This window comes from Quercus robur, chromosome 7 (genome assembly GCF_932294415.1).
Source record: "Quercus robur chromosome 7, dhQueRobu3.1, whole genome shotgun sequence".
In the NCBI taxonomy this organism is placed as follows: domain Eukaryota; kingdom Viridiplantae; phylum Streptophyta; class Magnoliopsida; order Fagales; family Fagaceae; genus Quercus; species Quercus robur.
The window spans coordinates 45,703,924-45,728,987 of NC_065540.1; the positions used below are offsets into that span (position 1 = coordinate 45,703,924).

A 25,064-nucleotide genomic window follows, 5' to 3' on the forward strand; every position below is an offset into this window, starting at 1 on the left:
CGATGGTTACTCCACAAGTATAAGTGCTTGTGGGGTGTGAGGGGTAAGGGTCAGGGTTCAAGTCTTTAAGAAGGAGCTTTACACACATATATACTTAGATTAGACTAGAGTAGAATTTCTATCAAGTATCACAAAAAAAAAAAATTAAATAGGAGAGATTGCATCTTAAATTACCTACACTTTTAATAGATGCATGCAAATAAATAAATGTAACGTAAAACTTTCTCTTAGTGTGTGTTATGCGTGTCTAGTTTTTTTTTTTTTTTTTTTTTTTTTTTTTTTTTTTTTTTGAGTGGGGGAGGGGGGGGGGGGGGAGGTGGGTATACGTGTCTAGTTAAGGATCTTGAACTTTGTTTTTTTGCTTGCAACAGCTGGTCAATATTGTTATAATTATAATCTTGTTATAATTAAAATAATAAAATAGTGATAACTACCATAAGTACTAGTTCTTGTGAGGTGAGGAGGACATGAGCCTAAATTTAAGTCTCCAAAAAAGAGTTTCACACACATATATACTTTTATATTAGGTTAGAGTAGAATTATATCTCAGATAATGACCAAGTATGAGATTATTAATTAGAAATGTCATAGGGCCCTTTAAACCTTTATATATATATATATATATATATATATTGTGGGGCCAGAGAATTTGTGACCCAGGCCCACTTTACATTAGAGCCCAAGACCCGAGCCGAGGAGGGATATAGCTGAGGACATACAATGAAAGTCCAAATAGCCTTGAGACATAGCCGAGGATGACTCTGTCCTCGGCATCCCCAGGGCACTCCTAAAAGAAAGGGCAAGAACGGTATAGGAACAGTTTTGGGAAAAGCCGAACACATCCGCGTTGATAGAGAAAGGACCCCTGGACAATATGGCGACAAAGGACAAAGGAAAGGCTGCCATTACTGCAATTAAATACTCTGCGCCAGACAGAGCAATGCTTTTCAGTTTTTACAACCACCCCCAACCACTTTGGGTATGGGCTGATGGGACAAGTATCAGCCTTGGAAAGTTGAACCTACACGTAGACGTTGGAGGAGGGGTAAAGGCTAATATAAAAGGAGAAATAAGCAATCCAGAAAAGGGGCTGGGGAAAAGGCCAAGAATCAGTGCCTCCCAGACTACGCCTAGGAGAAAGACTTCTCGAGCGAACATAGTTCATCTCTGTATAAGTACCATGACTAACCACCGTCCGGTGACCAAGGCCTAGCCTTTTAAGCCCACGCTCTACAAATTATATTGTTTGGGCTCTTAACGTGCGAACCCAACATCATTTTGGGGTCGTTACAAATCGAGTCCTTACATATATATATATATATATATATATAGTTTAAGTTTTATTCTATATCTAAACCCACCATTATAATCTTGTTATAATTAAAATAATAAAATAGTGATAACTACCATAATTACTAGTTCTTGTGAGGCGAGGAGGACATGAGCCTGGATTTAAGTCTCTAAGAAGGAGCTTCACACACATATATACATTTATATTAGGTTATAGGGCCCCTTAAACCTTTTTTTTTTTTTTTTTGAAACCTAATAAACTTTTCAATTCTAACAAACTTGTAACTTTATATATAGAGAGAGAAGTATAAGGTGTAGATATGTAGTGCTATGTTTGTTTCAATGGAAACCTTATGTGAAGATAATTTTTTACATTTTTCTATGTTTGGTAGTATCAAAAGGGGAAAAAAAAAATCATTGAAAAAATATCTCTTAACTTCCTTTATTTAGCCTGGCATGTACTTCCCTTATTTAGTTTCGCGTGAGATATATTTGTTTTCCTTATTTAGTTTCGTGTGAGATAAAGTTGTTTTCCAAAAAAAAAAAAAAAAAAAAAAATCCCGGAAATCAACTCTATCTCACGTGAAACTAAATAAGGAAAACAAATATATCTCACACGAAACTAAAAATGGAAAGTTAAGAGATAGTTTTTTAACTCCTTTTAAGGTTGGCACCAAATATAGAAAAATGTGATAATTTTCTAAAAAACGCTTTTGGAAAAAGTTAAACGTCGCAACAAACAGAGCGTTAATTATAAATCAGAAAAGATTTGGCTCCAAACATGTTTGGAGCCTTGGACTTCAACAACAAATATGAATATAACATATATTTTGTCATACGCATTGCACACGACTCACTTGGTTAATTGGGTTAAGTGAGTCATGTATATATTATACATGATAAAGACTAATGTTGTCTTTCTATTGGTTGTTGGAAACCAAAGCTTCAAAATGTTTGGAGCCAAACTTTGTCCTTATATATCTATTCTCAGTTTTCCTTTTGCACTATGGCTATTACCTCCAATTTTGGCCATAAGTAAGCAAACTTTTATGGCTGCCTTATTCCTTGTTATTGAGCTGTTGATAACAAGACAAGGTAAGTCAAGTTGGATTTTTTTTTCTAAGTTTATCTGTATAGAACTGGATGTTATTAGCCACAAGTTTTACCGTCCAACATGTATCTCTTAATGTTTCCAATTAAGGTATTTAGGATTCAAATTTTCATCCCCATTGTAAACTATAAGGGCACGTTTGGTACACTATAATGATTATTACATGGGAATAAAAATAAGTATTACAAGGAATACATTAAGTTGAAATGTAATAAGTATTATTATTCATTAGTTTGGTGACCATTTAGGAATAGAATCCTGAATATGCATTCACAATTTAGTAGAGTATAAAAAGAAGGTGTAATTAAATCAATTTTAAGTCAAATTTCCTAAAATACACTTATTTTAGGGTGTTCAAAATAGAGCTAATAATTAACAACAAGAAAAATTTATTTTCTTTCCTTTTGAAGATGTGGCAACTAATGGCTATTTAGGAAATTATTTTAAAAAGTTATTACATAAGGTGAAGGAATAGATATTCAGTACTTTTGATAAAGAATAGTTATTCCTTATTTTGAAAAATAGCTATTCATAAGGAATAACTATTCATTGTAATAAAAACATAACCAAACAACCGAATAGTTATGCCATAGGAATATCTATTACATTACAGTGTCTATTACAGTCTATCAAACGTGCCTTAAGTTGTAACTTTCAAATTTGTTATAAAAGAATTGTATATTATTAACATTGAAAAATTGTAAATATTATCCAATTATCATTTTTATCTTTCAAATTAAATTGTAGATGATTTTTAGTTGACATTATAATATTTTTTTCGTATAAACTTTTGAAGCATCACAATTTTTCACGTTACATTTCTGATATAAATGTTTTAATTGAGTTTAATTCCAATTCTATATTTAAACCTCCCATTATATTTTTTTCAAAATTAATATAAAAAAATTATGAATAACTACCATCATAACTTATTAATGACTACCATAATTATCAAATTTCATATTTAGACCCCAAAAAAAAGACTATTATTAATATTGAAAAATTGTAAATATTATCCAATTATTGATTTTTACTTTCAAATTGTTATAATATAAAACTATAGACGTTTGATTTTTAGGTTGACATTATAATATTTTGTCATATAAGCGTTTAAGACTTCACAATTTTACACGTCTTTGTTCTAATATTTATATTTTAATTATTCTTCAATTCTATTTTATGTTTTGTTTTATCATTGTACGGCACCTAACGCCCAAGTTCATATTGGGCATTGGACCATGAATCAATGATATAGACCAAAGGTCCAACCTTCACATCAATAAGAGCCCCGGCCCAAACCCATGAATAACTACCAATGTGAACTGAGCGTTGTCCGGACACTTAAAGGGCGGACTACGTACGCCCCGCACACAAGATGCTTGGGAAACCATTTCCGGGCGCTATGCACATGATCGGTCACATTGCCATTTAAGTGTCCGGCAGAACCTTAGGAAACTCCACTGTCGGACACATTAACTGAAGTGGGAACCATTTCCAAAGCCACTCATACCTAAAAATCCACTTAAGTTCATCGACATTGGACCTTTCTTTGCACTAAGGGAGAACATAATGATGATCATCCCATTAACAAAGGCTATAAATAGGAGAAATGAATGGATAGTTGGGGGATGCAAGTCTGAGGAAAGAAAAGAGCGAGTGAGATAGAGAGAAGATAACATTAAGAAAGAGAGAAAAGTGACCTCATTGGGTCCCTTAGCCTAGGACAACCCAAGGTAGGATACCAGACCCACCAGATAAATTAATTGTGAGCCCAAATAGTAGTTTGGCCCAGCAAGCCCGTTTTTGGAGCCTACAATTGGCGCCCACCGTGGGGCTCTCCTACGACGCTGTAATTCTAGAGGGACTCAAACTCGGGGACAATGTCTGAAAGGCGTTCAGGCGACCATGCGGGAACCGGATCCGTAGGGTCCTCTCGGGGGTCAAGTTGGCGAGAGCGCAGACAGAAAGAACGAGAAGATAGGAGGCATGACCAACTAGAAGTGATGTCTGACACGGGAGAGGGGTCGTACCAAACCCAACGGATGGTTTCTGGTGCTACGGGACGTAGGTAGAGGGAGGAACGGGATGAAGAACTCAAACGGCTCTGCAGACTAGTCAGGGGTTTGGAGTTGGAGGTGAGAGGTAGGCGCCGGGGAGGAGACAGAAATGACCGGCAACAAGAGGACCGGGTTGGGGGAAATAGATACGAAGAGGGATCCAATCAGTTTGGACCTCGACTGTGGCGAGACCGTTCACATTCCCGGGAATCCCATTGATATCGAGACCGTTCGCACTCGAGAGGGTCTCAACGAAATAGGAACCGGTCTCTCTCCCGGGAATCGGGGCAACGCCGAGACCGTTCACATTCTCGAGAAAATCAAGTGAGGGACTCACTCTCCCCGGAAGAGAGGCGACCTCGGAATGCTGCCATGGACGCCACGAGTCGCGCTTTACAAAAAGCAGCTCGATCCCCGTTTTCAAATGAAATCGAGAGAGCCGAAATGCCAGACAGGTTTGCCCGCCCGCCGTTCAACTGCTATGACGGGAAGATTGATCTCGTAGAACACGTCAGCCATTATATTCAGATGATGTCTTTGCATACTCATAACGATGCGCTCATGTGCAAGGTATTTCCTTCGAGTTTGGGACCGACTGCATTAAGGTGGTTTAATAGGTTACGGAAAAGGCCCATACGTAATTTCTCCGAGCTGATTCAAGAGTTCGGAGTCAGGTTTGTGATGTGCAGTCGAGTACCTCAACCAGTAGAAGCGCTTCTCTCAATGAAAATGAGGGCGGGAGAGACCCTCCGTAGTTACGCCAGCCGGTATTGGGAGCTGTACAACGAGATTGGCGGGGATAACGGAAGGGTGGCGGCAAGCACATTTAGGATGGGGTTGCCCGAGGATTCCGGGCTACGAGAGTCGTTAACCAAGAAGCCGTCCGAAGGCATGCGGCATCTTATGAGATGCATCGAGGAATACAAACGATTAGAAGATGACTGGCTGCAGAGCAAAGGCAAAGCGTCGATGATAACTCGTCCCCGGCAGGCAAGTTTCCCGTTCAGGCCTTGTGGGGGTCTGGCAATTCAAGAACCGGCTGCACAAATGGGAGAAGTGAACGTGACGTTTAAGGAACTGGTACACAGGATTCTTGACCGGATCAAACACGAGCCGTATTTTCGATGGCCGAACAAGATGGGAGGGGACCCATCCAGAAGGAATCAGAGTCTGTACTGCACTTATCACCGAGACAATGGTCACACCACCGAACAGTGCCGGGTATTAAAGGACTACCTCGGGCAGCTAGTCAAGGCCAGGCATTTAAAGGATTTCGTGCTAGACTCGGGGGACAGAGTCGTAGGGCAAGATACTCAGCAAAGGGGAAACCCTCTCCCACCCCCTGTGGGGGTGATTGAAGTAATCCATGTTACGCCGGAGAAGCTCATTATAGGAAGGAGGAAAGGAGTGTTGACAGTGGTACCGGTAGAAGGTAACCCGGGTCTATAGTCGCCGGGTAAGAAGATGAAGTTTGCACGGGAGCCCGTATCATTTGACGATGACGATTTAGAGGGGACGATTCAGCCACATGATGACGCATTAGTGGTCACGGCTCGGATAAACGGCTTCTTAGTAAAAAGGGTGATGATAGACCAAGGAAGTGGGGTCGACGTGATGTACCCCGATCTATTCAAGGGACTCGGTCTAAAGAAGGAGGACCTTGTAAAGCACACTTCACCCTTGGTTGGGTTTGATGGCAAAGTAGTGATTCCTGAGGGGCAAATCTCTCTCCCCGTGATTATGGGAGGGAAAGAGGTATCTGTAACATTCACAATAGTAAGTTCATTTTCCCCATATACTGCCATCCTGGGAAAACCATGGATCCATTCAATGAGGGCCGTCCCATCAACGCTGCATGTAAAGATTAAATTCCCAACCGAGCAGGGTGTCATTGTAATAAAAGGAAACCAGCAAGTGGCCAGACAGTGCCTTACTATCGTAGTAAACTGGAAGCGGGGGAATCAGGTCAGTCAGGGAGAAATCACCGGACAACTGGTTGGAGACGAGGAGACTGGGCGGCCCGAACAGGGGCATGTTGAACAGGAAGATGTGTCCCGGAAAAACCCATAATAGCAATTAAAGGATCCCTGAGAAGGGATGGGGGCTGGCTGCGCTGAGGAGTTAATAAAGGTAAAAATACTACTGGACACTAATAAATACTTTCAAGTCAGAGCAAGCATGAGTTACGAGGAAAGAGTCTAAGTATTACTGTTCCTAGTTCAAAACTTAGATGTTTTCGCTTGAGATCCTTATGAAGTTCCCGGGGTCGATCCCGGGTTTATTGTCCACAAACTTAATGTAGACCCCTCATATCCCCCGAAGAAGCAGAAGCCGAGAAGGTCGGCCAAAGATCACGTTGAGGCAGTAAGACAGGAGGTAGAGAAGCTGAAGGAGGTAGGAGCAATAAAAGAGACATTTTTCTCGGAATGGCTGGCGAATACCGTAGTTGTTCGGAAGAAGAACGGCAAATGGAGGGTTTGTGTGGATTTCACGGATCTGAACCGGGCATGCCCAAAGGACCCATTCCCCATGCCAAAGATTAATCAATTAGTGGACGCCACTTACAGGCATCCGAGGATGAGCTTCCTAGATGCCTTCCAAGGGTGCCATCAGATTGCCCTGGTTGGTGAAGACCAGGAGAAAACGGCGTTCATATCCCCCGATGCTAATTATCATTACACCATGATGCCTTTTGGGCTAAAGAATGCCGGGGCGATATACCAACGGATGGTGACGAGGATGTTTCGGGATAAAATTGGGCATACGGTCGAAGTGTATATCGACGATATGGTGGTAAAAAGCAAGCAAGAAGTCTAGCATGTAGAGGATCTCCGGGGAGTGTTCGAGGTGTTGCGAAAGCACAGATTGCGTCTTAACACAGAAAAATGCGCCTTTGGAGTGGGGGCTGGCAAATTTTTGGGGTACTTGATCACCAACAGGGGGATAGAGGTCAATCCCGACCAAATAGAAGTCGTGAAGCGTCTCCGGTTGCCGAGCAACCCGAAAGAAGTACAGATATTGACCGGGATGCTGGCCGTTCTTAACCGGCTCATATCAAAATTTTCAGATCACTGCCATCCTTTTTATCAGCTTTTGAAAAAGCGGAAGGGGTTTTAGTGGGATGATGAATGTGAAAAGGCTTTCCAGAACCTTAAGGAGTACTTAGTGCGAGCATTGATGTTGAGTGCACCAGAGCCCGAAGAGGAATTGTTCATGTACCTCTCGGTATCCGAACATGCTGTAAGTGCTGTGCTTTTAAGGGACCAGGGAGTACAACAGCCTGTGTATTATGTCAGCAAGACTCTAGTCGACGCCAAGACCAGGTATTTGCCCTTAGAGAAATTGGTGTTGGCCCTAGTGCATGCTACCAGGAAATTGCCTCAGTACTTCCAGGCTCATATCGTATATGTGTTGACCGAACATCCCCTACAGTCATTGTTGAAAAGATCTAATCTCACGGGGCAAATAGCTAAATGGGGGACACGGCTCGGGGCATTCAACGTGAGGTATAAGCCGAGAAGTGTAGTAAAGGGGCAGGTATTAGTAGATTTTATAGCAGAATTCTCTTTTAAAAGGGAGATGGTCTGTCAGGTGGAGCACCGCCCATGGAAGGTACATGTGGATGGGGCTTCCAGCGCCAAAGGGGCCGGAGCCAGGGTAGTCATAATCACCCCGGAGGGAATTCTCTTGGAGCATTCGTTCAGGTTAGGGTTTAATGCCTCCAACAATGAGGCAAACTATGAAGCTTTGCTTTCCGGACTGAGGGCAGTTTCACGGTTAGAGGCCCGGGATGTAGAGATTTATTCAGATTCAAGACTCATAGTCAACCAAGTGCAAGGGAGTTTTGAGGCTCGAGATCCTCGGATGAAAGCATACTTAGACTTGGTGAAGCAGGTCATGGATGGCTTTTGTACGGTGAAGGTGATTCAAGTGGCCTGAGCGCAGAACAGACATGCTGACTCTCTCGCCACTCTGGCATCTTCAATTGCCAAGGATATTCCCCGGCTTATTAGAGTGGAACTCGTCCCCGAGCCCAGCATTAAGGTGGCAGGAAATGAGGGGGCTACGAGAGTCAAAGTCACAGCAGTCATAACACTTGGACCGAGCTGGATGGACCCCATCATAGATTTCTTGGCTGATGACCGAATTCCGAACGATAAGAAAAAGGCCAACAAGGTCCGCAGGGTGGCTGCCTAGTATTGGTTGTCTGGAGACCGGAAACTCTATCGTAGGTCATTCGAAGGGCCATATATGTCATGCTTACACCCGAAGAAAGTAGGACAACTTCTGGCCGAGTTGCATGAAGGGGTGTGCGGCAGCCATGTAGGGGGATGGTCACTGGCACGCACACCTGGCAATGACTCAGGGATTCTGGTGGCCCCAAATGCAGAAGGACGCCGTGGAATACGTTCAGAAGTGTGAGCAGTGTCAGAAACACGCCCCTCAGATACACCGGCCTGCCGGGTATTTGAACCCGATTAGCAATCCTTAGCCCTTTGCACAATGGGGGCTGGACATACTCGGGCCATTTCCCCAAGCAACGGGCAATCGAAGATTCGTGTTGGTGGCCGTTGATTACTTCACCAAATGGGCGGAGGCAGAGGCTTTGGCCAATATCCGGGACATAGATGTGAAGAAATTCATATGGAAGAATATAATCACCAGGTTCGGGGTCCCGGACTCCCTCATATCGGATAACGGGCTGCAGTTTGACAGCCGAGGTTTCCGCGAATTTTGCAGCAATCTCAGGATCAGGAACAGGTACTCTACTCCGGCGTATCCCCAAGGCAATGGCCAGGCTGAGGCCGTGAACAAGGTAATCGTGAACGGCTTGAAGCGAAGGCTGGAAGGAGCGAAGGGCAACTGGGCTGAAGAACTACCCAATGTTTTGTGGGCATACTAGACAACTCCTCGAAGATCCACGGGTGAAACCCCATTCTCTCTCACTTACGGGGCCGAAGTCGTGATACTAGCTGAGGTCAACCTATGTAGCGCACGAGTTTCAAAATTCAATACGGAACAGAATGAGGGTCAGTTGATGGAGCGCCTAGATTTACTTGAAGAATATCGAGAAGCAGCAACCATAAGGCTAGTAGAGTATCAACAAAAGCTTGCCCAACGCCACAACCAAGGTGTAAGGGTGAGAGAATTCAGGGCCGGAGACCTGGTACTAAGAAAGGCAGTAGGAAGCATGCAAGATACAAATACCGGGAAGCTAGCCCAAACTTGGGAAGGACCATACAGAGTCACATCTATTGCAGGCGTGGGGGCGTATTATCTTGAAGACATGAACGAAGTACCATTGCCCCGACCTTGGAATGCTTATAATCTTAAGAAGTTTTATCATTAACCGTCCATGCATGAAAAAATGTATATTGTACTGACTCATATGATAAATATGCAACTAGTTCGTTCTTGCCGAGCAAATTCTTTTTGTTCACTATGTCCGGTTGATGGACAAGGGGGAAGCTAAGGAAATTCAAGCCGCTCAAAAACTTGTCTAAGGACAGAAGCCTACTTCTTGGTTCGATTCCTATCACCGAACAGGTGAAAACTTTACTAAAACATGTCTTAGGACATAAGCCTGCTTCTCGGTTCGATTCCTAACACCGAGTAGGTGGAAACCTTATTAAAACATGTCTAAGGACAGAAGCCTGCTTCTCGGTTCGATTCCTATCACCGAACAGGTGGAAACCTTACTAAAACATGTCTAAGGACAGAAGCTTGCTTCTCGGTTCGATTCCTATTACTCGAAATTCCGGAGAGCATAATCCGACTTCTCGGTTCAACCCCTATCAACCAACTAGGGAAAGCCGCGCATACATTTGTGGAAACTTTGAAACATACATAAGAAGGAGAAAATATACATGCATTATCACAATTGATCGGCAAATAACACAAATTTGAAATCAAGCATGACAAATCAATTTTGTCATCACCAAAACCCGATGATATTGAGATTCAAATTCAGAAACCGAGAAAACTATTTGAAACCAGGAAATAATTGTCTAGTCGCCATAACCCGGCGACATGGGCAAACCAACTCGAAATTAAATAAAAACTGTAAGAATAAAAGCGAATAGAAGAAAAGTAAAGCAGGTTTGGCAATTAGGAAGAAAGATCCATGGGCTGCGTTTCGGAGGTCATCTCGGCGGAGTGGTGCTCGGGTATGGGAGGCTGGGAATGGACATCTTCATCTTGAGGGCCTTCAGTGGGAGGGTTGCTGGTTACTTCTGCCCCGATCATCTCCACGTGGGCATCAATCTGCTCCACCAGCTCCCTCAAGTTGTCCGTCTCCTCCTCTTCGTTTGGACCGGCTTGGTTCTGAGCGGCAGGGACAGAGACTGGAACGGGGATCTGACCAGGGTCCCTAAGAGGGGAGTCCTCAGGCACCCCTAGGGCCTGTAGAGCAGCCATCCAGCCCTCCCGGAAAGATAGCTGCCGAGCTTGCATTACCATCGGTTCCACACTCTTCTCGGTGTCGGCAAACCCCTCATCATACCACTTACTCTCACAAGCTTCAAGGGCCGCCTGCAGATCAGCAACCTCTTCGGACAGAGTGGAGTTCAAGCTTGCTGTTTCGGCCAGCTTCACTTCCGTTTCATTCTGCCGCGTCACCAGCTCCACCGATTTCTTCTCTGCTGAAGCCCGGGATTTCTCCGCAACAGTAGCCCTCTTCTCGGCAGATTTGGCAATTTTTGTTTTCTCCTTAGCTGCTTTCATAGCCTCTTCCTTACCGGTTTTCTCCCAATCAACCTCCTCGGTAAGATCCTTCACCCTCTCATTTAGTATATGGGCTAGCTGGATGGCCTATTAAAGACAATGTTATTCACGCACGGCAAATTGAAGTTACAATGAATACAAAAATAAAAGGATGTGTACAGAAGGAAAATGATAATAATAAGAGTGTAAAGGAAGAGGACTTACCGCGATGGTGTGCCATTGGAGTCTTCTCCCCATAGACTCATCAGTCCCATAAGCAAATGCGCTTACATCCTTGGGCAGGAGGAGACCGTGGACCAAGCTTTGGGCAACACGGCCCCCTTCCCCCTTCTCCCAACCCCGGACGCTTGCGCTAGTTAGGAGGGGCGTGCTGTCTAACTCGTACGTTGGTTGCCACGGCTGCGCCGGTCTGGAGGATGAGGCCACATTTGTTCCAACCTAGGCCGGCGACTCCCGGGTGGTGATACCCTGAGAAGGTTGAAGGGGAGTTTGGATTTGACCCTCTCCCGGGCCGGTTGAGGATTGATCGATAAGCCTTTGCCTCTTGCGTTGCCGCCCGAGAGCAGGGGGAGGCAAAGGATGAGCGGGAGGAGCCGACACACGCCCTTGAGGTGGAGGCTGTTGCTGAACGGCTTGGCTTGCCCCAGGGATGAAACGGCTGACAGTCAAAGTCCTTCTGGTCACCATGTCTTCAGGAGCAGAATGTATCCTAGAAGAGTCACTAGACTCCGCGGCTTCTTACGTGGCTACTTGAATTGGATTCGCGGGTTTGGCTGGTACGGCTTCACGCTGAACGGCCTCGTGAGCACGTTCCCGGAGATGTCTGGATGCTGCTTCGGCTGATTCGTCCCTTATAGGCGCAAGTTCGTCCAAATAGGTATATCGCGGGCCGAGGTCTCGGGCATCGCCTACAGTAATGCTGGAGGGGAGGAAGTTCGCGTGCCGAACATCTATATAAGAAAGAAGTGGGCTGTCTACAATGAGGGCTTGGTTGAAAGGTTGCCAAGTGGAGTACATCGGGTCCACGCCGAGAATGAGGTGAGAAGCATGGAGTTGCCCATCCCGGTGCATGAAGATCTCGGACCTTAGCAAAAAATTCAGGTCCTAGACGTGAACTGTTCTGATATCCTAAGTGAACACTGAACCGTCTGCAGCAAAAAGAAAACAAATCAAGGTTAAAGTAAATAAAGTATTTACAAATTTAGAAACATGAGGAATTGAAGGTTAGGACGAACCAACTTTGCGCCGTGACAAAGGGGGAGGGATGTCACCGACAAACCAATTGTCGTGCACCTGTATATATTCCCCGACAGAATTCCTATTAGAGTCCGGCAAACAAGAAATCAGTCGTACCCTATTATCTCTAGTCTTTAAGTAGTAGTTTGATTTCTTCTTTCCACAAAGGCTGTACATGTGGTTTACGTCGTGGTGGTCTAGTTGCAAGCCAAACGTTTGGTTTAGCCTACCCAGGCAACTCACTACCCGGTAAAAGTTGGGAGGAAGTTGGTCGGCACCCAATCCGTAGTATCTAAGGGTGTTAAGTAGAAGCGGATCTATGGGAAACCTGACCCCGCCTTCTAGGACGGACATCAGCGGGAAAAAGGTTGTGCCTGCCCCTCTGTGGAGGGCGATTTCACTTTCGTGACAATAAGCCAACTCCACATCATCAGGGACGCTAAAGGCTTGCCTAGAGGCGGCTAAGGGAGCTCCGGCGTTCAAGAGGTAAGCAAAACCCATCCTATGACTAGAAATTAAAAAGGGCTATGGGGACGGAAATAAAAACAAAGGAAAGGGGAAGAAGACTTACTTCTGGCCCTAAGGGAGAGGAGGATTCTGGGTTAGTGGACTGGAGCGTAGGAGAATGCTCGACAGAGAGAGGTTTCGGAGTAACAGAGAGTGAAAAGTGAGAAAATGGATTAAGATGAGTTATTTATAGGAGCCAAGGAAAGCATCATTTGGTGTGCAATAAGTGACATTAATTAGCAATGATGAAGTAAAAAGGGAGTGACCTTAGAGATGTCCAGAGCAATCCACACGCGCGTCTCAGTTTGTGAACCGCCAGGTAATAATGACGGCAAAGCCGCAGGGTCTGAAGCGACGCGTTTTTTGAGGAGTGCATTTATGAACCGCTGTAACCACCCAAGCACATCCGTTGGACTTCTCGGGCAAAACACTACCTCTCTGACCCCTTGATTCGTCCCCGGGGGCCGAGGACGAATCAAGGGGGGGCTATTGTACGGCACCTAACGCCCAAATTCATATTGGGCCTTGGACCATGAATCAATGATATAGGCCAAAGGTCCAACTTTCACATCAACAAGAGCCCCGACCCAAACCCATGAATAACTACCAATGTGAATTGAGCGTTGTCCGGACACTTAAAGGGCGGACTACATACGCCTCGCTCACAGGATGCTCGGGAAACCATTTCCGGGCGCTATGCACATGATTGGTCACATTGCCCGGTCACATCGCCGTTTAAGTGCCCGGCAGAACCTTAGGAAACTCCGCTGCCGGACACATTAACTGAAGTGGGAACTATTTCCAAAGCCACTCATATCTAAAAATCCACTTAAGTTCATCGACATTGGACCTTTCTTTGCACTAAGGGAGAACATAATGATGATCATCCCATTAACAAAGGCTATAAATAGGAGAAATGAATGGATAGTTGGGGGATGCAAGTATGAGGAAAGAAAAGAGTGAGTGAGATAGAGAGAAGATAACATTAAGAAAGAGAGAAAAGTGGCCTCATTGGGTCCCTTAGCCTAGGACAACCCAAGGTAGGATACCTAGACCCACCAGATAAATTAATTGTGAGCCCAAATAATAGTTTGGCCCAGCAAGCCCGTCTTTGGAGTCTACAATCACAATTCTACTTTATTCTATATTTAAACTTTCCATTATAATCCTATCAAAATTTAAGTAAAAAATTAATTGTTAATAATTTCCATAATTATCAAATTTCATTCAACTATATATATATATATTATGTATAGAGAGGTATAGGGTGTAGATAGTAACCCAAAGAGATCTTAATTGTTTCCTCAAAAAAAAAAAAAAAAAAAAAAAGACATCTTAAATGAAAATCTGTTACCAATTCTCCTTTTCTACCCTGGCTTTAAGTAAGAAACCTGTTATGGCTGCCTTATTGCTACTGCTGTTGATAACAAGCCAAGGAAAATCAGGTATGACTGATTGGTTGTTTGTATGGTATTATTTATTTGTATTGCGCATGCATTCACAATACAGTTACGCATGCCTTATATTAGTACTACTTTTTGATGGCTTAGAATACAAGTTTGCATTGTATTCTTTGTGATGTAACATATATATGATAGAAGGGAAATTTTGTGTTTTTTAATTAATGGTCATTAAAATTATACAAATCCGTAGGCCAAAGAAACCAGCTGAACTCTCTTAGATTTCCTAAATGACTCTAAATATATTAGTAATTTGTTGTCTAATTATTAGGTACTCTTAAAGTACAGTAACATAGTGCTCTTTGCTCCCACATTCCTTACTAACTATGGTTTTTACCAAGTTTTTGTAGACTTCTAATTATTGCGTACATAATTACAAATTTATAATCCTTTATTAGTGGTTTTAGGGTAACTCCACTATGGAACTCTTACAATTTTATCTATCTTTTCTAAAATAAAAGGATTAGATTTTATAACTTAAGTACTATTTAACCAAAGGTTTTGTATCTATTTAAATTATTGATCATATGGAAAAAAACAAATAGATAAGATTTTATAAAGTACATGTGTTATCCTAAGAACTCCAAAGGATTAGATAAGATTTTGTAAAGTACATATGTTATCCTAAGAACTCCAAAGGATTTTAATTCGCTGAATACCTATATATTTTCTTCTAAAAAAAAAAACCTTTGGACCTATTTGGTAGTGGTGCTCAAGAATTGTTGTTCAAAATGATGTGAAAATTGTAGTATAAAAGGTTTTGTAAAAACACATTTAAAGTATCTATAATGCAAAAAATGTGTTTGATCCCATGTTTCAGATAACATATTTTAAAATATAAACAAATATATAAATATAAATATATATATATATATATATATATAATTGTATATTTGGTATGAGTGTGTTTCTTTTTTTTTTTAAGTGGGTAATTATTAGTAGGTCCCATAATTTTTAAGGAAAAAAAAAAAAAAAGAGAGAGAGAGAGCCATGTAGGTTAGAGAAAAGAAAAAGTATGTGTGTAGTCTTATCAGTAGGTCTCATGATTTTCAAAATATTTACAACAATGTTATTGAGCAATATTACTCAAAAACTAAAAACTACTTTGAATGTATTCTCAAAAGTTACCATGACTTTTGAGTGGAGTTGTAGTTTGCCTTTATATTAGAACCTCTTTCCCTCTCCTTGTGTGTGTATTTGTTTCTAAAAAAAAAAAAAATACAGTGTTTAAACATCCTAAATTGAAAAGTGTGACTCAAACACTCCTGTCAAACACTTTTCTTTTTTTGGCTACAATTTCCAGTGCTTAAACACTAAAAACTTTTGTATGAGCTTGCATATCAACCAAGCTCTATACATTTCCGTAAACAAATTTACCATTGGTGTTAAATATAACTAGTTTTTTTTTATCTTGATTCTATTTGTTGCAGCTCCATTGGATACCTATACATTTCCTTCAAACAAATTTATCTTTGGTGTTAATTAACTTGTTTATTATCTTGGTGCCATTTGTTGTAGTTGTACGATCTATAGGTGTAAATTATGGAACAATTGCCGATGATTTACCACCTGCAACTGAAGTAATAGCCCTATACAAAACAAGTGGCATAGGGAAAATGAGGATTTTCGATCCAAATCAAGCAACCCTCCAAGCCCTAAAAGGATCCGGCATATCGGTCATTGTTGGAGTTGTCAACAATGACCTTCAAGGCCTTGCCACTAGTCCTGCAGCTGCAAATGATTGGGTGCAAACAAACATAAAACCCTACTTGCCTGATGTCAATATTAGTTACATTGCTGCTGGGAATGAAATAAAACCCAGTGATCCATTAGCCCAATATGTTGGACCAGCCATGCAAAACTTATACAATGCAGTTACATCTTCTAATTTTCCAACCCAAATCAAAGTTTCAACAGTAATAGACATGTCATTGATGGGCAATACTTACCCTCCATCTTCAGGCTCCTTTAGTGACAATGCAAGTGCATACATAAATGCAATCGCTAGCTTCCTAGCAAGCACTAAGGCACCACTTCTTGCCAATGTGTCCATATTTTGCTTACTTAAGTGACCCAACAGACATTAAGCTTGATTATGCCTTATTAAATTCATCAGGGGTTGTGGTACAAGATGGTAACTTAGGGTACCAAAATCCCTTTGATGCAATGATGGATTCTCTCTATTCTGCTCTTGAGAAGATTGGTGCGGCCAATTTGACTGTCATTGTAACAGAGACTGGTTGGCCATCCGACGGTGGTGTAGCAGCTACAGTTGACAATGCAGGCACTTACTACAAGAATTTGATTAGTCATGTGAACAATGGCACTCCGAAGAGGCCTGGACCATTAGAAACATACTTGTTTGCTCTGTTCGATGAAGACCAAAAGGGTCCAGCGGATATTGAGAAACATTTTGGTCTCTTCTCACCTACCAAGCAACCCAAGTACCAACTCAGTTTTTCTTAAGATAACTGGAGTAGGAATTGTAATCTTTATTACTAGAATAAAATATGTTTTTTTTTTAAGAATCATGAAATAAAAGATGTTGCAAAGGAATAACTAAAACCAAAAATTTAATTGTAACATTGGAATATAACTCAAGATCTATATTTATGAAATATCTTATTTATTTAATTTTATTTCCTAAAAATGAATATTTTTTAAATTTGAGAGAGATTATCTTTTTATTTTAAAATTTTGTGTACATATTGAAAGTATAAATTTAGGAAATATATCAATTTTAAAAGTTATTACATGTACATACTAAGGAATAATTATTACAATCTTTTCAAAAAGAAAGAGTTGTTCCCTGATTTAAGGAATAACTATTACTTATAATAAATTTGCAACCAAATAATCAAATGGTTATTTCACAAGACTAGTCATCCTATTACAAAACCTGTTGCAGCATATCATACATGCCCTTAGTTTAGATGAGAGAGAGAGAGAGAGAGAGAGAGAGTGGTGTGTGTGCGCGCGCACGTGTGTGTGAGCACCCACGCATGCAAAATATGTATATATGATACTAGATAGGGTGGAAAAGCTAGCTACGTTGTTGGTAATCTATATTGTGTTGGTGTATTTTATAAATGTAAATAAATTTATTATTTTGCACTTAAAAAATTTACTATGATGTAATATACTCTATTTGAGTATATTACTCGCTACATAGTTGAGATGGTATGCTGATAAACTTGCTACATAGTTGAAGATGTGTTAGAAGTATGTAGTTAAAAGATTAAATTTACCATATCCCAATAGTTTAAACTTTTGGGACAATTGGTAATTTAACTAGGTATCAAAGTATGGGATCCTGAGTTCGATCTTTGTCTCCTTAACTTTGCCTCCTATTTAAATTCCCACATGTTGGATCTCACCTATTAAAAGGTAGTTTCAGCCCACACGTGAGGAGGAGTGTTAGAAGTATGTGGTTAAATTATTAAATTTATCATATTCCAATAGTTTCAACTTTTGGGACAATCGGTAATTTAACTAGATGTACATGTTAATATTCTCCTGTAGTGGCAAGAAACGCCCTTAAGAGAGTGAAATATATGTTCCTTAGCGAAGTCATATAACAATGATATACTATCTTTCTTAATCTTTAACTATTATAAACATTGACACTAAATTTGTTATTTTTCATTTTGAAATGATTAAAACAATAATATTTAATTCTTTTAATTTGTTTCAAGTTTGTTATATCACTGTGAGTTGTTGAACTATATATTATTACTTTTGAAGCGCATAACCAACATATTAGTTGGAATACTGCAAACTTTAATTGGTTTTAAAAATTGCTTGTTTGCTTAAAATTATTGTGTTCACGTTCTTCACCTTCTACACCGTTCCCCTTGATGAGTCGATGACGTACAACAAACTTATGATTTCATTCTATTAGAGAGTCCCAATTGTGTTGGAATTTAGATAATCTTCCATTTCAAGGTTACAGGCTAAAATCTCATGTGTTGGACCTTAGCTATTAAGAGGAGTTTGGACTCAAATGTAAGGGTGAGTGATAGAATTGTGGTTGAATGATTAAATTTATCATATCTCAATAATTTAAACTTTTAGGACAATTAGTAATTTAACATAGTATCAGAACAGGAGATTTTGAGTTAGCATATATGAAAAACAAGCAACTTGGCTACAAACTATATACAACTGAAAATTCGATTGTACCTCCTACTATCTAGGAAAACAAACAAATTTACCTCTCTATAAATATAACTCGTTTTCTTCTACACCTTTTAATCTCACTCACTCTAATATTTATTAGGATCTGATTTCAGTCCTTATTGAGGCAGGATCCTAGTATTTTATCATTTTTTATGATTACTCATAATACACATGGATATATCTCTTAGAATATTAGTCTAAACTCACTCAAATTTATCAACATTTTCAGAAATCGTTTTGTTAGGTTCTAATAAAGATTTAGATTTAAATATTTAGAATCATATTTGTTTTGTGTTGACAAACTGAGTACAAAACATGTTTAGACTAGGTTTTTAGGCAATGCTTAGAAGTGGTTATTTCAAGGTTCAAGTCCAGCTGATTGCAGAAAAAGGGAGTGTGATTCTGCCTTGCTCGACTGATTGAAAATTAGGCTCAACCGATCAAAAATTGTAGGTCTAGTTTTTTAAGCAGAATTTTAAACAGACCCAAGCCCGCAAAAACATTTAGGGTTTCATCTAAACTTCTCCACATATAAAAGGTAAACCCTAGCCACATTTTGAAGGCTTTGGAGAAGACTTGTGTGTTAGTCTTTGTGAGATCTGAGAGGTTTTGTACATTCTAACTACACAAGAATCTACCGGAGCCAAAACTACAATCAAGCATTAGTAGAACATAGTTGGTAGAAGGTCTACTAGAGAGCGTCATCCATCGACTAAATACCCCACTTCTGAGTATACTATGATTACTGAAGAGAGGGAGCCAGAAATTTTTCAGGAAGTATAGTCTCATAAGGATAACAACAGCCTTCTCAGTATATATGGCTCTACTGCAAGTGTCATTCTTCACAAGCTGCTGACAGTGCAATGTTGGGTTATATATATATCATTCAATTGATAAATTAATCTTTATTTATTTATTTAGCATTTTCCTTTATCTTTCCACTCAGCTTAAGATCTGGCTTTATGTTGTTACTTAGAAGACAACCAAATTTGAGACAACACCATCAATCACAGATCAACACCATATACTTGAAACACAGATCCACAACTCCAAGAGAGAGAGAGAGGGATGCCTTTGCCATTATTTGGTATAATAGAAAGTCTATAAAGACATATAAATACAATTTGATGCCAAAGTATCCAATAAAACAAGAGAAATAAAGCCAGTTATTATTAATACTAACTTTCTCTAGAAAGATCAATAGGAAGAGGGCAGCCATCATTTATTTTTCTTTTTATTTATTTAGGTGAACAACAACAACAAAGCCTTAGTCCCAAATCTCTTGGGGTCGGCTATGGATCTACAACAAATTAATTAGGGTCGGCTACATGTATTCTTTTCCTCCATTCAATGCTATTCAAAGTCATAGTCATTGTTACTTCCTTAATTGACATGTCTTCTTTTACTACTTCAACTACTACTAATGTTATTTTTTGTTCTCCTCTACCCTTTTTTGTTCCCTCAACTTAAACTAACTCACTCTTTCTTAATAGTGCATTAGTTGCTCCCCTTTGAGTATGATAATAAATGTGAGGTAGAAGAGATGCGGATATTTATTCACAAAGCTAAATGCAAACTCCTAAAGAGGCCGGCAGCACTAGTTTTTGAAAAATACAATAAAATAACATCAACGAGTAATATCAAAAACATTTTTGCTCATCAATGCTTCTTATTATCAAACGTGATAAAAGATAAACCCTATCCTCAGTCTTGAGCAATCCTATCCTCATCATCTTCATTCGCACAGATGCATAGAATTTCAAGGAATTTCCACCACAGGTGACCTCATCCACAAGTCCAAAACCTTGCCCTGATTTTGGACTTGATCGAACCTAGAAATAAAAGGTAATACGAGAAGGTAAATGGATTTCATCCTCACTACAACTGATAAAATAATCAAATATAAACAAATAGGTTAAAATGACCAAGTATATTATCTTCAACCTGATTAAGAAAAACAATAAGAGTTTGAGATTGTCATAATGAGTAATGGATTTTTCTAAGTGCTTGGGTCATTATTTGTGATTGCATATCTTGGAAGGTGCTACCAATCATATGACCAAGTTCACAATGGGAGACAAGGGCAGCTACCTGAAAAATCCAACATGCAGCACATTATTAGAGCATGATAATACTGATAAAGAAAATAAAACAATGCGTCCGCGTCCAATTGATAGATCTCTAGTCATCTACAATCACAAAGAATAACCCAAGGATTTTTTTTTTTTTTTTTTTTGTGTGGAAATATAGAGAGTAGGTTTTAATAATAAAGGCTTCAATGATCATAAAACAGAAAACTGCATAACCCAAATAATAAAGGTTAACTAATGGAGATATTACCACCTAGAACTACTGGTGTATTTTCTTTAATGATCCGTTTGGATTAAGGGGGAGGGAGGGAGAGTAGAGTAAATTTAGCCCAAAATCAGCCTATTTTCAGCCAACTTTACTCGACTCCACTCCACTCCCCCTCCCTCCCCCCTCAATTTAAACAGGCCCTAAATGACAAAGATAATAATAATAATAACAGGTTCACAACATGAATTTCATTTTTCTGTACAAACTAGAATGTGTCATCCATGAGGAGAACGAGTTTGATGAAAACAAACTGATAAAGACTGGCCAAAGCACCATAGTTGAACACCACCCCCCTGTGGGTGTGGGCCAAAAAAACACCAAGGCAAGGCACCCTGAGAATTAATCACTTACACTATCAACCACAATAACATCTACAGCTCCACTTCTGGTCAGAGTGTTAACCACACTTAGCAAATTTTCAGCAGAGATTGGACATGAGATGAGAAGATTTTCTATGTTTATACCCATTGATTCTACAAGTGAAGGGTCCATCGCATTTTCTTTGTCAAGATACGCACAATACCCTGCCACAAGGACAATTATATTAGGTAAAGAGAGCATTAATCTATTAAAAAAAAGTCGCAAAATAAAGAACAATAATAAATAGGATAGGAGGAAGATCCCATATAACAAATGTAATTAATTACGGCCAAACCAACTAAAGGACAAGTAAACCAGCTTGTCCATTTAAAAAATAATAATAATCCATGCTGCCAAAATAAACAACCAATTACTCAGTGAAGCACAAAGATGTCTACCTTCCTTATATGTTTGATGGAACTACTTACTTTCTTACTCATGTCAAACTTTTGTCAATAAGCAACACAAGACCAAATATGTGATCTCAGATCCTTGTAGGGATTCATATTTTCACACACCAAAAGAAATCTCTTGAAAAAAGGAAACTGATGATATTTTTTGTTTGCATTCAAAGGAAATAGTGGAGCAACTACTTAAAAAATAAATAAATAAATAAATAAAAAACAACAACAACAACAACAAAGCAACTACCTGGAAGAACTACAATGCATTTTTATAGCAAGACCAGAAGCACAAATTTAAAGCTCAGATATTCTTGACTTACAACCAAAAGCACTCCAGGGCAATAACTGCCATATTAAATCTAATGTACACCTAAAAGAAGAAAAAGGAAATCCTAACAATGCCAAGAACTTGGTGTGATCTTACAAATTTGTGCCTATAAACATACAATTCACTAGTAATCATTTTGTCAAGTTCACTATCATCATCACTAACAAGACAGCACCAGTAGATCTCCTTACTGTTGTTCATGTTCATAAGATGTCAATCTTCAAATTGGTAGCACTGTTCTGGTTAGGCTAGCAGTTTTAATATTTACAATTACATGTTTCTATCTACAAAGCATTGATAATTGTCGATTAATAGCTGTAATAGGACCGTTCATAAAGAAAATAGTGACTATCCAGAGAAACCATTCAGAAAGAACAAGGCAGTAGGGGCTCTTATTCATACTAAGCATCAAGCAATGTGAAATAGCTTAGTCCTGCATTTTTTAGTAGAATTTTTGGATGCAATTGTATCTCGCATGTGAAGATTAATTGCAAGATGGGCTTCATTTAAGAGATTATCATCTATGATTAGATATTAGTCTTCTAAAAATACAGATTAACAGCAATTGAATTATAAATTTATTTCTGATCAGTAGCCAAAAAAGTGGGAAATTTCCACCAAAAAAGAGTTCACCAAAAGGGTGGTCTTTTTGAAACATTAGCCTCAACAGAATTATGCTGAACATAGGTGATGAAATAATAATTGACATATCTTATTCCATGGACCATGGTTTGTTGAAGCCCTCTGGACTATTGGGACTAGAATTAGTAAATAATCTACTCATTAAGGTCCAACATCCCCTGATAGAACAATAAGCATTAAAATACGCATGAAATTTTGCAGAAGGATCTATAATTATGTAATTATAGTACATAGAACAGTCAAGGGTTCTGGGATCTATGTACATTGACCCATTGGATTTCATTCACAATGATGGGTTAAAAAGAAGTTTCTTGTTTTCCTTGGCAAACCAAACTAATTCAAGTCATACCTAAAACATCAATCACAAAGTACAAGAGGACAAAATTGGTATGCACCTCCAAATTTTTGAGCTTCCTTGATGATATGAAGGGCAAGTGTTTTTTTTCCAGATGCCTCTCGCCCATAAATTTCAACAATTCATCCCGGCAAAGTCCACACCAGTAATGACACTACTCCATTTTTTTGTAACTAAACATAACCTTTGAGATCAAAATCATTAACATACATTCATCAAGAAGTAACCGGTTCATAAGTCATAACATAAGTAGTACATTTTCAAGCTCTTTTAATTTTTATATGTTCACAGATTGCAGTTCAAATTTTCATGAAACAACACTCATCAGCTAAGTATCATAATCATGACATGCAAAGACCCTTCTTTATATAATGAAATTTTGTTGTTGTTGATAATTTAATAATTACAACAAGGAGAGGAGATTTGAACCCTAGATGTCTTGGAGACACAATGAGGTGCCAACCAGTTAAGCTACAAGGCTCTTTGCTATAATGAATTAAAAGTTAAGAGACTCAAAATAAAATGGCTAACCATGCATGCAATGCTATTTTTTCCTCCACATCCCACCTCAAAAAGCTACTAATGAATTCCTAAAAACTTGAGCACAATGTTAGGAACCTACATGGAGTACCATATATTATGGAACTATGGTAAGTACCCAAAACCTAGAACACAACAGTGACAAGAACACAAATCTAGAAGTCAAAAGAGTTCATTTCTTGAACATAAAGTTAAAAAATGACAGGTAATACTGTTTCTTTTTTGGATGAGTAAAATTTAAGGGAGTACGATGTATTCTGTCATAGTTTCATACTTGTGTCCTAGATATGTTTAAGCATTAGATGAAATCACTAGTTGGGCAACAACAACAGAACAAACACACACACATATATTACACACTAAAAAATAAAGGGGACTTATCCTTTTTTATTTTGTCTTTTTGGGGGGGGGGGGGGGGGGGGGGATTGTTTAGTGGATTTAGCCTTACTAATATCCAAGCACAATCCAGGTCTAAGCATGAAGTGAGATAATAAAAAAATAAAAAAATTGGCTTCACACCAAAGACAATATAAAATCTCTCTCTAGTGTTCACTTTGTACAAATAACTAAAATCCATCATTTTGGTTCATAACAACTATGGAATTAATAATTAAGGGTTTAAAATTCCATTTCTCTAAAAAATTAAACAAAATTTCCATTCTTAATTCATTAAGCCTAATACCCAACAACATTAGAGTATGTACAGTCAGATACATAATAAAAGGTAATTATAACATATATGCTCTGCACCAATATTTTTTTAATTCATATTGAAAATTAACATAGTGAAGATCCAGGTAGAAGAAACTACAGATCTAGCTATCTGTATCAACAACAAAAAAATTAGGATAGCTAACCTTACAAGGTCAAACACATATGTCCCACACATCTCTTTTGGTATAATGTACTAAGAATCTGCCTCTGTCTCTTGCATATATGTGGGGTGTGTAACTATGCATATGCTCATACGAAATATGTGGCAAGAGAAAATTTTTGTTTTTCGAATAATCACCTTTGGTAATCCTCCAACCCCAAGAGCTATATCAAGCTTCAATGAGCCAGTAGAAATCATTGGTGCATGTCGTGAGCTAAAAAACTGTTGTAATGACAACATAGATTCTCTACCAAAATCACTTGCAAGTCTTGTGAGAGCTAGACATAATGCGGTGTCTTTCTTTGTTACTGTGATATCATCAAGGAGTTTGTCGCATTCAAATTCTGAAAATTCTGCTGAAAAAATGAAAAAAACATTAGAATTTACAAATTAGAGCAAACCAATTATATACATCTATGAATTTTAATAAGAAGATAATTTTAAAAATGGCAACAGTAGATATCACAAGTGCATGTCATGAGCTAAAAAACTATTGCAATGACAACATAGATTCTCTACCAAAATCAATAGTAAGTTTTGAGAGAGCCATGCATGGCCTACAAGAAAGACCGATTCAATCAAGTGCGCATAGGTGAGACACTAAGCTTCCTTAATGGCTAATTCAATGTCTTTCTTTAAT

The 25,064-nt window shown here is 39.3% G+C and overlaps 2 protein-coding genes and 1 pseudogene across 2 annotated transcripts; all 3 read left to right on the top strand.

Moving 5' to 3' along the window:
- The first annotated feature begins 4,902 nt into the window (after window positions 1-4,902).
- LOC126691499 (uncharacterized) lies at window positions 4,903-5,907 on the top strand. Its single transcript, XM_050386535.1, has one exon. It carries the CDS (start codon window positions 4,903-4,905, stop codon window positions 5,905-5,907), a length of 1,005 nt encoding a protein of 334 aa, XP_050242492.1.
- Window positions 5,908-5,922: 15 nt separating this feature from the next.
- On the top strand, window positions 5,923-6,528 carry LOC126691500 (uncharacterized). The gene has a single exon (XM_050386536.1). It carries the CDS (start codon window positions 5,923-5,925, stop codon window positions 6,526-6,528), a length of 606 nt encoding a protein of 201 aa, XP_050242493.1.
- A 2,287-nt stretch (window positions 6,529-8,815) lies between these two features.
- Window positions 8,816-16,850, top strand: LOC126691501 (glucan endo-1,3-beta-glucosidase-like; annotated as a pseudogene).
- Window positions 16,851-25,064: the final 8,214 nt, after the last annotated feature.

Bases quoted from the DNA above. Each gene is read 5' to 3' on its own strand.
- LOC126691499 (XM_050386535.1), top strand. From the start codon at position 4,903: ATGCCAGACAGGTTTGCCCGCCCGCCGTTCAACTGCTATGACGGGAAG.
- LOC126691500 (XM_050386536.1), top strand. From the start codon at position 5,923: ATGAAGTTTGCACGGGAGCCCGTATCATTTGACGATGACGATTTAGAG.